The 13,734-nt window shown below is 41.3% G+C and overlaps 1 protein-coding gene across 4 annotated transcripts in view; it reads right to left on the reverse strand.

Moving 5' to 3' along the window:
- Positions 1-2,313: 2,313 nt before the first annotated feature.
- raraa (retinoic acid receptor, alpha a) overlaps positions 2,314-13,734 on the reverse strand; it is a 185,605-nt gene continuing 174,184 nt past the window's right edge. For all 4 annotated transcript variants that reach the window (XM_044103663.1, XM_044103662.1, XM_044103664.1 and 1 more), the window contains 5 exons: positions 7,912-8,072; positions 7,634-7,810; positions 7,320-7,524; positions 7,000-7,158; positions 2,314-6,146 (listed from right to left, as the gene is read on the reverse strand). In XM_044103663.1, coding sequence (XP_043959598.1) covers positions 5,950-6,146; positions 7,000-7,158; positions 7,320-7,524; positions 7,634-7,810; positions 7,912-8,072 — 899 coding nt within the window. In that variant the 3' untranslated portion in view covers positions 2,314-5,949. The remainder of the gene's footprint in view (positions 6,147-6,999; positions 7,159-7,319; positions 7,525-7,633; positions 7,811-7,911; positions 8,073-13,734) is intronic.

The following is a 13,734-nucleotide window of genomic DNA, read 5'->3' on the forward strand; positions in this document are numbered from 1 at the left end:
CAGAAACTCACAGAAATGTCAACGTTATTTCTGTGATTATGCAGGTTTCATGTAAATCACAGTGACATAAATGTTACTGTGATTTCACAGTGAGTTATTTTTTACGCTAAAAATCTAATTTTAATAATAGGTTCATTAAAGGGACTACTTTGTTTACAAATGTGGCGGAGCAATCTCACTGCGTGGAAAGAATCTGAATTTGAAAAATATTTGAAATTCCGCGCGAAGGACTCTCATTGGCTTAAGATCAGCTTTACGAGGAAGGCGGGGCTTAACTACTACAGCGAAGAAGGCGCAAGTATTATTTTTACGCACTTTAAAAAAAATAGTGTTGCTTGACATGGTTCCGGGTTGAGGGTGCTATCCTACAATTGTCAACACATACAGATACGCAGCAAAGTAAACTGCGTTGCATATTAAGTTTTAGCAGCAAAGTTATTTTAACAAGCTGAACCACATTTAGAGGTGAAGGCAACACAAGTGAATTTGCCAATCACATGTCCGTAATATACATGATTTTGTTTTTTTACACTTGGTAAAAAAATACTTATTTTGAATAAATCAGACCAAACAGACCTGATATAGAACGTATCCGTGACAGTAATTATTAAACACATTGAGATTTAGGTTGATCTGTTAATCCAATATCTCCCACCACAATCGCTCACATTTAGGGAGTTGGACAAAAACAGCTGCATTTATGCCATTTGGAAACATGGCAAATATTTAGTTGGAGGTGCTATAACTAATACAGGGGGAGCTTTAACATCCTCTAGCGCCCTCATGGCTACTGGATCACTTATCAAGTCACAGACGGTAACAAAACAAACAAACAAACAAAAATATTAGACTGGCTTGAGTAATAAGTATTTTTGAAATAGCTACTAGTAAATCATAAGTCTTTTATTTCAGCTGCGTTAGAGTCTCGTTAACATATTTTGAAAAAGAGGAGGAAAAATAAGTAGTTGAGATCTGTCAAGCATGACAGGTCCGAGATTGATAAAAGCTGGCAATGAGTCAAAACCAAGTACTGCCATCTTCTGGCCAAAAAGTGTAAGCGCACTACAATGTTCCCAGCAAACTCAGGTACTCAGGAATATTTTAGCAATTCCCCCGACCTCAAATAAGTCAGTAAGTACAATGCTGAGTAATCATCTAAGCATCTAGAGAAAAATAATAATAAAAAAAATACATCATGGCAAAATAAAAACATATAAGTTTGCACGTTTTCCACACTAAGGAAGCGCATATATTATATATTCATACTCAGACTAAACCAAAGACATCTCTTTCTCCGTTGCAGTAAATCAGGATAAAACCAATAAGATGATGTGTTTCTGTATTCAGATTAAAATGTCAACAAATTAATGTCACTTGGAGCGATTTGTTTCTTTTGGCTTTCTTTTCCGGTGTTGGTTAGTGACTGTTGGACAACTGTAAAGCCAGAAGTCTTATTATATGACCCATAACATAGCATTTCTCTATTAGAAAAACTTTTTATATTGGTTTTATGAAATGCTGAAATTTCTCTGAATTCCGTGCAACAGCTACACACTTCTTGTGGCAACACAGAGTCAATTCCAGCAACTTTTCATGGCGTTTTTCTTAATTGTGTACCAACATTAAGATTATATTTGAGAATATATTGAAAATGGTTGCTCAAAGTTTGGAAAAGTCATGCCAGAATGTGTTTACCTGTGTTTACCAAATGATAATGTAGACTGGAATTTAAACAGATAATTCAATTCAAGTGTATTTTCAGTACTCAACTACCAGCTAAATTCCGGAGATATTTACAAAAACGAACCAGAATAAACTCTTAAAAACATATCACTATGTAATAATAACCTTCATAATTTCAGTTTTGGAATTGAATGCAATGAATATTTACATAATTACACACTTTGCAATGGCTACAGAAGAACAGATTTTACTGACATTTACCAAAAGAATGGCAGACAGAGACATTTCATTATTAAATGTTGATTTTATTACTTTTTTTTAAATCCTTTTTTTTATTATTATTTTTTTCCAAAGTTCCTTGATAAACTTGACAAAACTGAAACGTTTTCCATACTTCTCAAGCTGACGGTGTGTCTGTTCTCTGTGAAAAGGGGGCGGGGCATTGTGCGCTGTTCTGGACACAGTCCTGAAATGATGAAAGCATATATATATATATATATATATATATATATATATATATATATATATATATATATATATATATATATATATATATATATATATATATATATATATATATATATATATATATATATATATATATATATATATATATATATATAGGTACAAATGATTCAGAGAGATTTCACACTGGCTTCCTATGTTGCAACATCGAGAGGTTCAGAGTCCGAGTCTCTGCACGAGTCCTGGCGGGCCAGGCTTTAACAAAGGTGGGTGATTGGAGGAAATATTCGGGTGTGGGGGTGTGTGTGCAGGGGGGGTTTCGACAGGAGGGGGGGGGGGGGGGAGCGGGATGGGGCTCAGTAGCAGAAGTGTGTACACATCATATGCATTTGTGATTGGAGGCTTTAGAGATCGCATCACAGAACAAAAACAAGCAACAGGCCAAGCACACATAAATGATTCCTTCCTGAGACATTTGGTGCGGTACAGTAACGACGGTCCGGATGGCGCGTTGTTCACGGTGAAGACGTTTTTTTTTAGTGTGAATGAGTGGGCGCCCGCCTGCTCCGGATCTGACGCACATTTGTTCTGAAAGTTGATTGGTTCTGGGGAGAACTTCTGTCTGGAACCTTCTCTGACAGACGCCAACTACAATCCAGTCCCGTCCCGTTCAACGCAAACCCGTTCATTCAGAGTACCGAGAACATGGCAAGTGTTTAATACAGAGCGCATACACACTCCCTCACATTAATACAAGTATTTAAACACTTGTGTGTTTAACACGGAGTGTAATAATACACCCTCCCTCACATGAGAACTCTCTCTGAAGCTGACCTGCTGGGGCTGGGCCGAGCCTCCTTCGCCCCACGAGCCGTCTTACTCGCCATCTTTGTTCGGGTTTTTTCGGCTACAATGTAAAATATAAAAATAAAAATAAAAACAAAAAACGAAAGCTGTGCTCTGACAGGAGTGTTTAATTTATTAACTATAGGCATGGGCCGGCTAGCGGGATCAATGTAGGCCAGAACACCGACGGGGTGTGGTTCTGCTGGACCTGTCGAGACAGAACCGGTTACTGGAGTTCAGAGAACGGGTTTAACTGGTTTAAACACCAGACAGGAGCGCATTAACAGAAAATAATAGTGACGTAGTATTTATTTATGTGAGTGATGGTTAAAATGTCCCATAGAGAAAAAACACAAAGTCTTACCTAGTCTTTTTTTTTTTTTGGTCTAGTTTACGGCGCAAATATCTTAAATAAGACAAAACTAAATTACAATTAACTTTCCAGCAAGATATAGGAGCTTGTTTTAAGTAAATGATTCATTAATGTTGATGAAAAAGTGGTAAATTAATTCACTTCTAACACGTCATTTTTCCCACGTTATAAGTGAAATAATCTCCCAGTGGAACCAGTACTTCTTCATCAATATTAGTGAATTATTTACTTAAAACAAGATCCCATTTCTTGCTGAAAAGTTACTTTAAAATTAGTTTCGTCTGATTTCAAGTGTTCTAAGATATTTGCACAAGAAACTAGACCAAATATACTTGGTAAGACTTGATGTTTTTTTTGCATACTATTTCTATTTGATGACCTTATACTCTTCCTCCAATCAGCTGGCTGAAAAAACAGTTATGCTTTTTTTTCTGGGTACAAGAAATGAGGTGAAATTTGGAAATAGTTCCAGTCACAAAAACCAGCAACAGTCACGATGGGGAAATGAAAGGAGTGCAACATCGTGTTGAAACTGGAGTTAAACCTAAAATGATTCACATCCCCGGCAGTTTGTGTTGTTTTGTTTAAGTTACCAATATGTTTCTGCTGACTGGAAGCAATATTCACATTCTGATATCTGACAGAGAATCTGTGGAGGGAGCTAAACATTAGGGTGATGGCAAGGAGGTCTTAAATAGGAAGTTTGCTTTTTCCTATATTATGGAGGTTACAGCTAATTTTCAACATGCCATTTTTTTTTTTGGGCCAGAATTTAAACAAACAGAAAAAAATGATGCTGCTTTTACATATTTACAATCTTTAGAGAAATGCCTCACTTCCTGTCTGAAAACTGCTTGAATAACATGGATAAAAATAATTTGTTATCTAAATCTGTCAGACTGAATCAAAATGAAATTAACCAACAAATAAATGTTGTTAATTCTTAAAAATGGAATTAAAAATGCACTTTTATTCCTGACAAAGCAGACGGAGATGATCATATTCATCTTAATGTGCCCAGAAATAACATTTTCCTTGACCTGTTGACACAAACGTTTTTGTGCAAAACACTTTGATATGGCGGCATTTCTCAGGTCAGACGGTGATGACATCACAGCGGCCCATGCCTAGCTATCATTCTGTACAGCATGAAGACACACGGCTGCAGAATGGAAGGGGCAGATGTTTGAATCGGTGTGTGAACAGTGACGGGTGGAGGGGCTCGTCCAACACGCTCCAGTAGGACACAAAGCATGAAAACAACTTCCTTCGGTAAAATGTGCTCAAAAATGTATTTTCTTGAATCACAAAAACTAGAACAAAACACAAAAAGAGGAATTAAAAAAAAAAATCATGTGAGGCCTAAAACTCTTCATAGTTTTAAAGAAATGAATACAGCTTATATACACAAACTCAAAGCCACTGAAAATACACCTTAATAATGACTCTTCATTAATTTGATTTCTTGAAAGGACCTGTGACAATATCATACAACCAAGTTCATACAATCAGTTTTTTTTTCATTCTCTAGAGAAGAAAACAGAACAGGGAAAAAAAAGATTAAAGGGAAAACAAATCCAACCTGGAATAGTAGCTGATGTTCATCGTTTTCTTGTGCACGTTTCTGTGTTTGTGTACGACTCCAGAGAAATGTCAATGTCTTTTTTTTTTTTTGTTTTTTTTTCTTCTTGTTTATCTTCCTGTTATTAAGAATAATATACAAACGTGAAACGGAAACGTCTCTCATTATTCTTTGATAGGTATGAAAAAGATTCAAACAGTGAAGGAGTACAACAAGTTCTAATCTCAGCGCGGTAAACTCGTCCTGGTGTCAGCCTGCCGTTCGCTCCCGGACACGCCAAGCACCATAGTTCCTTAACTCTTCTATATATATTTATATATCTTTTGTACAAAATCTGGTTGTTGTTTTTTTTTTTTTTGTTTGCTTGAAAATTAAACACAAAAGAAAAAAAAAAAAACAGAGGAAAGACCCAGAGTCTTTTGAGGAGTGGGGTCTTCAACGATCAAAGTTGTAGTCTGTAGAGGAACAACATCAAAGTGTCTGGTGTTTGTCAGGTCAGTCTCCGTCCATGTCCATGTCCATGTCCATGTCCATGTCCATGTCCATGTCCATGTCCATGTCCATGTCCATGTCCATGTCCATGTCCATGTCTTCGTCCTGTTGTGCTGCTCTCACTCATTCAGAACAGGTCGCTGCATCCGGACTTGTTAACGTCTGTGACTCTGAGGAAGGTGGAGGAAAAGGAGGAGGAGTCTGTGGTTACGGGGTTCATCTCTCGTCCCGGTCCGGTCCGGTCCAGTCCGGTCCGTCCCAGTCTAAACCAACCCCTCCCCCCTCCTGTCTGGACAGTGTTCCACGGTGACAGCAAGCAGATCAGGAGATGTGGACTTGTGTCGGGTGGTGGGAGGATGGGGGTGTGGTGGAGAGAAGGAGGCGTCTCCGCCAGTCTTCTGTGATCAGCAGTTAGGATCGAAGCCCACCTTCCTTTGCTCCTCCCCCCCTCCTTTCTGTTTGGAGACGACATGAAGAGAAGAAAACGATGAAAACGAGAGGGCCGTCTCTACGGTGACTGTGTGGCTGGACTGCTTTGGGCCGAGCTGGGGGACAGGCTGGGGCTGCAGCTGCCCGGGGGGGCGCCGCTGGGCCTGCTGCCTGCAGCGCCACTCTCCAGGCCCTCAGAGTTCTCCAGCATCTCCTGGATGAGAGGCGGCATGGATCCAGGGATCTCCATCTTCAGTGTGATGACGCGCTCCGCTCCTGCAGACAGGATGGATGCACAAGGCAACCTCAACTTTTGTCCATTTATTCATTCTTTTTTTGTTTTACGATCAGTACCAAAAATCTCAATTCCAGACATCTGCCTTAGCAGGGCGTTTACAGGCCGAAACCTGTAGACAGTTGAACCTTTTAAGACTAATGTGAATGGAATTTAAGACTTGTATTTCCACAGAAATGTACAAACTTCTTTCAGCCAACTGGTAAATTTCCATAATAGACGCAAAAAAGCTAGCTAGCTACGTTAGCCGCTGGTTACCGTTAGCCTCAAGCACTTTTTAAGGTGTTTTTAATGACAACACTTTAATTTGCTGAACTATGGAATTTCTGGTCAGTTTGTCTTTAGCAATAAGCCTTCAGTCTGTCTGTGTCATGTGACCTGCCTCAGACTCCAGAAAGCAGCTGAAACACCAGGCATTAAATTTGATCACGTACGAAGCAAAGCGTGTTTATGAAGCAAGACAAATTTACTTTCTGTAAGTTTTGGTGGCGGCTGAGTCACTAGGCTAATGCTAACATTAGCTTAGCACTTCTAGCACTGCTTTACATAAAATAGCAAGATGTAAGCTGAATGAACTACAGTGTCTTTAAGCGTCAACTTATGTATATGCTGAATAACATGACAAAACTAGCATTGTGTTAAATGAGGTTGTGCCACCAGTTTGAATGAATTACCTGACACTATCTCTATGCAAACTGTTCTCAACTGATTGGAATTTGTATCAAAGAAGTCCTAATAGTGACAGACCCGATTTGCAAGTAAAACCAAAGCAGTTGAAAGCTAAACATGACAGATGTGAAGATGAGATGTTTCTACATGTGAGGAACAACAGACCTTTAGCACTGATGCTCCTCAGATCAGTAATCTTCATCAGCATCTTGGGGAACATGTGAGGTTTGTGGGGCCTCCTCTTCCGTACATAAATCTTCAGGGCCTCCAGCAGGGGCTCCTGCAGGATGTCCACTTTGTCTGCTTCTTCTAAATCTTGCCGATCTACAAAAAAAAAGAAAGAAAAAAAGACATAAAACATAATACTCCACTAGAGGCAGGCAGTGAATTTCATGCATTAGCTTTTTGAAGAAAATACAAACTTTTCTGACGAGCTGGAGGGCCAAAAGAAATAGAAATCAAATCTAATGCTAGCTCTGGTTTACCTCCACACAGCAGGCAGATGGCGCTAAGGAGCCCCGTTTCTGCGTCGTCCATCTCTAGAGGCAGGAGCTGGTTGGCGAAGGCAAACACCAGGTCAGTGAGGGGACCGAAGCCGGCGTTGTGCATCTGGGTTCGGTTTAGCGTGAGGCCGTCTGAGAAGGTCATGGTGTCTTGCTCTGGTGTGTAACGTGTACAGATGCGCAATATCTGGAAAAGAGAAAAAAAAATAAAATAAAATAAATCGTTTTGAGGAGATAGTCATTTAAATAACTCAAATCTGATGTGAAATTCTGAACCGATGAGTAAACATTTGTACCAGAATATCCAGACAGGCGGCTTTGAGCAGAGTGATCTGGTCGGCGATGGTGAGCGTCGTGAAGCCCGGCAGCTGCTTGGCGAACTCCACCGTCTTTATGATGCACTTGGTGGACAGTTCGCTGAACTTGTCCCACAGGTCTATGTCCAAAGACACGCGCCTTTCTGAGCTGTTAGACTGTGAAGATCATTAGCAGGTCAGACAATGGCTTACACAACATTAAGAAAAAAAAAAAAAGCTGAAATAACACACAGATGGCTATACTTCCACTCACTGACCGTAGTGTATTTGCCCAGCTGGCAGAGAGAGGGGAAAGTATCCTGGTGCGCCTTGCGAACCCTGTCGATCATCTGCTCCGTGTCGGGACTCAGCACGTAGCTCTCCGTGCATTCCTGCTTCTTCTCATCCTTCTTCTTCTTGTTCCGGTCATTCCTCACCGCTGCCCAGAGCAAAGAAAACACAAGGGTTACATGACAACGGGTCGCATATGGGAGGACATGTTTACAGCAGCAAGCACAAACCTTTTCCCCAAGCAGCACCAGATTCTGGACAGAGACCCACTTTCAGACAACGCTACAAACTAAGGAGGCATCGACTGTTAGAATGTTTTATAACATATAGCGGTCAGTCACAGCAGTGGACAGCTATCTAAAAGCCATTTCCTTGTGTTTCTTGTGGATTTTCATGTTATAAATGACCACAGACCACTGAAGTGGACACTAGTGCATCTTACAATACATCATCTACTACTGGCTAGTCACTGCAAGTGCAAGAACATTTTTGTTAAATCCAATAGGGCAATCAGAAATATCCAGTGATGTCACTATATAAATAGATATATAGTGACATCTAGTAACCCCTAAAGAACAATACAATTACAACTTTTTTTTATTTCACTTCACAATTATGTGTTACTTTTTGATTGTTTATCACATGCAGACCCAATAAAATTGAGGTCAAGTTTGTGGTTGTGACAAAAAGGAAAGAGTCCAAGGTGTAGGAAGACTTTTGCAAGGCGCTGTATGTATCTTTAAAAACACAATTGGAAAAAAAACAAAACAACAAATAATAATTTTCCTCCAAAGGGAATTCCTGAATATCATGCAAATCTTTAAACCCATTCAGACATGATTAAAATCTCCTGACAGGAGCTAAAGAAAGCAGAAGTCAAAGGCCTTAAAGACGTGATATTGTGTGCGGCGGGGCGGCAGAAACGGCTCCTTTTGTTATCAGAGGCTGAAAGACAAATGTTGTGAGACAGCTGCATCCAGGAACGGCTGCGCTAATGGTGTGAGGAGAGGGAATAAGAAGGAGGAGGAAAAGAAAGCTCGACATAATCCACTGTTGTTTCCCTCTAGGCGATCTGGCTGAGAGCATGATCACCCCAAATGACAAAAAACACGGGGCGGGTGTTTAGCATTGGAATCCCATTACAAGGCCGATCCATATCTCCCAGCCTATCCACGCCGGCTCTGATTAGGCTGTGTGTGTGTATGTGTGTGTAGATTGGGTGAGATGGGGAGCAAGTTGATAAATAGTAGAGGGGGATGGAGCTATCCATAAGGCTGACAAATTGCCACAACTTTCATTAGGGGTCCCAGCTAATGTAATAACATAATATGACAAATATCCTGCCTGTAATGGTTTTAAAAGGCTCGGCTGTAGCGCCCATAACGGGGGAAAAGCCTCCAGCCTTTTCGTTTCCTCGTCTCTCTCTCTCTCTTGGTTTACAACATGTTCTCACTTTCCCAGTCATTCTCTCGCTTTGCTTTCTTCTCTACAGATAAACATGGCGGATGTTAAGAATGTCCCAATGAAGGCCGTTTTAAATGACTGGTAACAGAGCTGCTGACACAACTCAACTCCTGATATGTTATTAGTGTATTAATTCATTTTTAGAATTAATGAGCTTTTCTGAAAAGCAACACTTGGAAAGTTTTACTAGTGTCTAGTGTTTTTTCTGTTGACCTAAAGATTCTGGGGTTTCCCCCAAACATTTGGTCCTTTGTAATGATGGAGATACTCTACAGCATTAAGAAGCAGACTAACCTTTTACACAAGATTTTCACACAAGACAAATAGTCACAACACAGAACTGGTGTTTTATCCGGCTAGCATTAGCATAGCGGTTCATCAAACTATGTTAAAACATCGTTATCAAAAATTGTTGCAAGAATTGTCTCTGCAATTGTGAACTGTGGCTTTGTGTCCTTTCCTGGTCAATAGTGCCTTGTGGCCTGTTGGATTGCCCCTTTTGGACAAACCCCCAGGTATTCATGGGGGTTAGTGACCACACTGTTCGCCAGTAGCTACAATCTGCAAACACTTTGAGGCCTCCCTAAAACACCACAGCCCATTTTAATAGTTCAAATACCAAATATACCTTAATGTGGATTATCACACAGTGAAAAGCCTTTCAGCACTGCAACAGAAGCAAACATATACAGTATTCCTTATCTACCTAGTCTTGGTATTGGCCAAGACCTTTGCCTAAGTAACTGATCAGTATCTGTGACCAAGGGAACCTGATCAGGAGAAGCCTTATAAACACTCCTTAACCTTAAACCAACCACCTCTTATCAGCTCTCTTATCTCCATCTCCCCGTGGTAAACCTGCATTGTCTCCTCTTTCCGACCCGAGATCAGAATTTTCTTGTCTCGATCCGATCCTTGACCACAGAGGGTCGGCGCGCCAGGCCTGTTAGGAAGTCTCTGTCTCTGATAGCAGGTCGGCTGTGGACTGGGGCCAAAGAGGGGAAAGCACAGCTCTGTGCTGCAGCTCATTCATCAGCCCACAGACAGGCCTCCCCGTCTGGGAGAACATTAAGGCAAGCAGGAAGGCGGGGGCTGGAAGTCTGATCCTGCATTATGCTGCCGCTAAGCACAGCTTGCCACAACGTGAGACGACGACCCTGCTGTGATCATGTTAATGTGTTCCTTCCCAGGGCTTATCGACACTTATAAGGAAGTTGCTTTTTTATCTCCCCACATTAAAAACAGCAAAAAAATATCCTCCGTCTCCATTTCTGCTTATGACATAATTACGTCTTAGTAAGGGTCCAGGCCGTCTGACAGCGCTCAGCTTTGGAGGAGGTTTGTGTACATGTGTGTTAAGCTGCTCAGCAGATCTGGGCCAGCCCTGCTTGTGGGCCTGATTGGGAATCAGTCTTGTGTTTGCCACCAGGGGGGAGGAAGGGGCGGAAGGCAGCGGCAGAGCCCATGTCCAATTAATTCACAAATAAAAGTGGGGCATCCCCAGTGCCCAGACATTACCCGCACTGACAAATTGGCAGCACAATCATATGCCGCACAACACAGTTTAATGAAGTCATTAAAGAACTATTAGGCGCGACTGGCGATCTGTCATGGCGGATTGCCACATCCAATAACTTGGGGGGTGTTGAGGAGGCCTGGGCTCGGGGATCATGCAAATGAACGAGTCTTGGTTTCCTGTTACACGTGTGTGTGTGTGTGTGTGTGTGTGTGTGTCAGAGTGTTGTCAGCTTCAATACATGCATCTTTTCAAAACATATTAAGACAATATGGATGCTAATAGAGCAACATTCATACCAAATCGTTTATATTTATGTCTTTATTCCATTTATGTGATTTACAGGAGCTGGAGTGTCATAGAAAACACTGAAGAGACATCAGTCAGTCATTCTCATGCTGGATTTCAGCACTGGTGTGTATTGTGTGCGTCTGTGTGTGTTTCTGTGTGTGTGTGTGTGTGTGTGCAGCACAAACAGACAGAGGTAGGCAGACTGGGATAATTCGTGTGAGGAAAATTAAAGCGCTGGCAGCTCGTCCATCACGCAGATTAAATTCAATGGAAAGATAAAAATGTCAATGTTTCTCCCCCTGCTCCTGCAGCTCACAGAGAGATGAACCTCCCTGCTCCACACACACACACACACACAGCTTCTCATATTCCTCCTCCACTCTCTCTGATTTCACTCTCTCTCCTCCATCTGGCCTCCTCAGCTGATGTTATCCTCACTTGGTGCTGTTCTCTATCATTTGGGGCTTCATCTTATTTTTACTTTTATTACTTTGTCTGTCGTTGTGTAAAGCCTTCCTGGAGGAAAATGTAGCCGTCTGGGTGATATTGGGAGTTTGACAAACAAGGGGAGGTGATGTAAGTGGGGAACAGAGACCGCTCTGAACTTGAATTAACACAGCTGAGGGAGACGCAAAGATTTACAGGAGGAAACAGCAGAAATGTGCAGCTGGACTTCTGCTTTCCTTTTTTCCCCTGATCACTTCTCTTGGATCTATAGTTCAAGCAACAGATACGCATTTCATCCAAACTGGACGGATAAACCAGGGATGCACAAATATGTAAATTTGGGTCCATCTTCAAACTATTACATGTATTTTCCTACACTTTTAACAGCGTGAAAACAACACAGCTGACATCTATTCTCTGCTTCAGTTAAACTCCTCATAATCCTATGCTGACATCACGGTCACATGACCAAACAAATACCACATGACCAGCCTTCCACCCCTCCTCTAACCAAACACATGGCAACAAGATAAAAATAAATATCTGTAGATAACTATATGTATCACTACCAGGTTTCCATAGTAACACCCTTTAATGTGGACACTTATTGAGGGAAGTTAGCTACTTTCAGAATCGGTGAAAAAATTTTTTTAAATGACAAAGGTCTGCACTGTTGAGATAATGCACACAGAGTGATGTTTCAGTGACGCTAATCACAGCACTTGCTAACAGAAGATGTTAATTCAATTCAGTTTATTCCCCAGCAAATGTGGTCTTGAGGCACTTTACAAAAAAAGTAATCTCAATTCAATCACACACATACATTCCAACTGATGCTAGTTATCAAACAGGACATTGAATTTCCATTTAAGGGAACCCAGCAGACTGAAGCACCCACTCCTCCAGGATGAGCACATAGCAACCCTGTTATGTTGTTGACTTTGTAAAGAACAGTTTAAAATAGAGTTTTTCTCAACATGTCGTCCTTCATTTAAACTCATAATAATAAAAACCTGCTTTATGTCAGCTGCCCTCTGACAGGCTGGTGTTCCAACAGCTGATGATACTGACTGCTCACAGGACTAACGAAGGTTCATACAGATTTACATTATACTAGAAGGTTTCTAGTGATATTAAAGAGTCTCTTTGATGAAACGGTTGGAAGCACAATGGCAGCGTACTATGGTCAGTGTGTGAACACATAGGGAGGCTGAGGTCAGGTGTCTTCTTTATTCATAACCACTTCCTGTCTTTCCTGCTCTACATGCTAACAACTTCAGCAAATACAGTGACAAAGGATTAAAAATTTTGGACACTTTAATTAGGGTGAAACAACTGAAGAACTTATATCTATTTTAATTGTAGTTTTGTTATTTTTTTGACACATTTGCCTTTTTGCAAGACTGTAGTTGCTGTTAAGCTATTGTTAATGTCTTCCAATAGCACATAATTACCTAGTGATACTTTCAAATTTCCTTTCTACTTTAAACCTTTTTTAACTCAAAAACAAATAGGGCTGCAGGATGAATAGCCTAGCGCCTCTACCACCGGCCTTAGCAGGTTTTTTGAAGGAAATCGCTGCAATGCTAAGTTTATAGCGGATGAACCCTGTAGGACTTCCCACCTACTTTTTCCACTAAAGGCTGAGATAAAAGCAACGTCAGCCTTTCAGCTAATAAACCCCTGGAGACGTGAGGTTCCTCTAGGTGTGAGACTGAATTCTGGGCTGAGATCAAAGATGAATGAGCTGATGTTTCCTGAGCAGTCTAAACATGGGTGGACGTCTCACTCCCTCTTTTCATGGCTGGATGCAGACTGTGACGGATCAACCTTCCTCTTTCAGGTCATAATTAGCTCTCTTCCTTTACCACCTGCTGTCATGTTAATATTAACCAGGCAGCAGGATTATAGGCACTTTCTCTGAAGCCGCTGAGCGCCTCCCTGGACCCTTTACCCCAACCCCCCTCTTCTGTCTTGTTTGGCATTGCCACCTGGCAGAAGGCCTGGCGCTGTCGCCTGGAGCCGTCTGCCAGCAGACACAAGGTCACCAAGACGCCCTTCGCCGGTCCACTTCCTGCGCGGAGGAGAGCGG

Source organism: Gambusia affinis, linkage group LG20 (assembly GCF_019740435.1).
Source record: "Gambusia affinis linkage group LG20, SWU_Gaff_1.0, whole genome shotgun sequence".
Lineage (NCBI taxonomy): Eukaryota > Metazoa > Chordata > Actinopteri > Cyprinodontiformes > Poeciliidae > Gambusia > Gambusia affinis.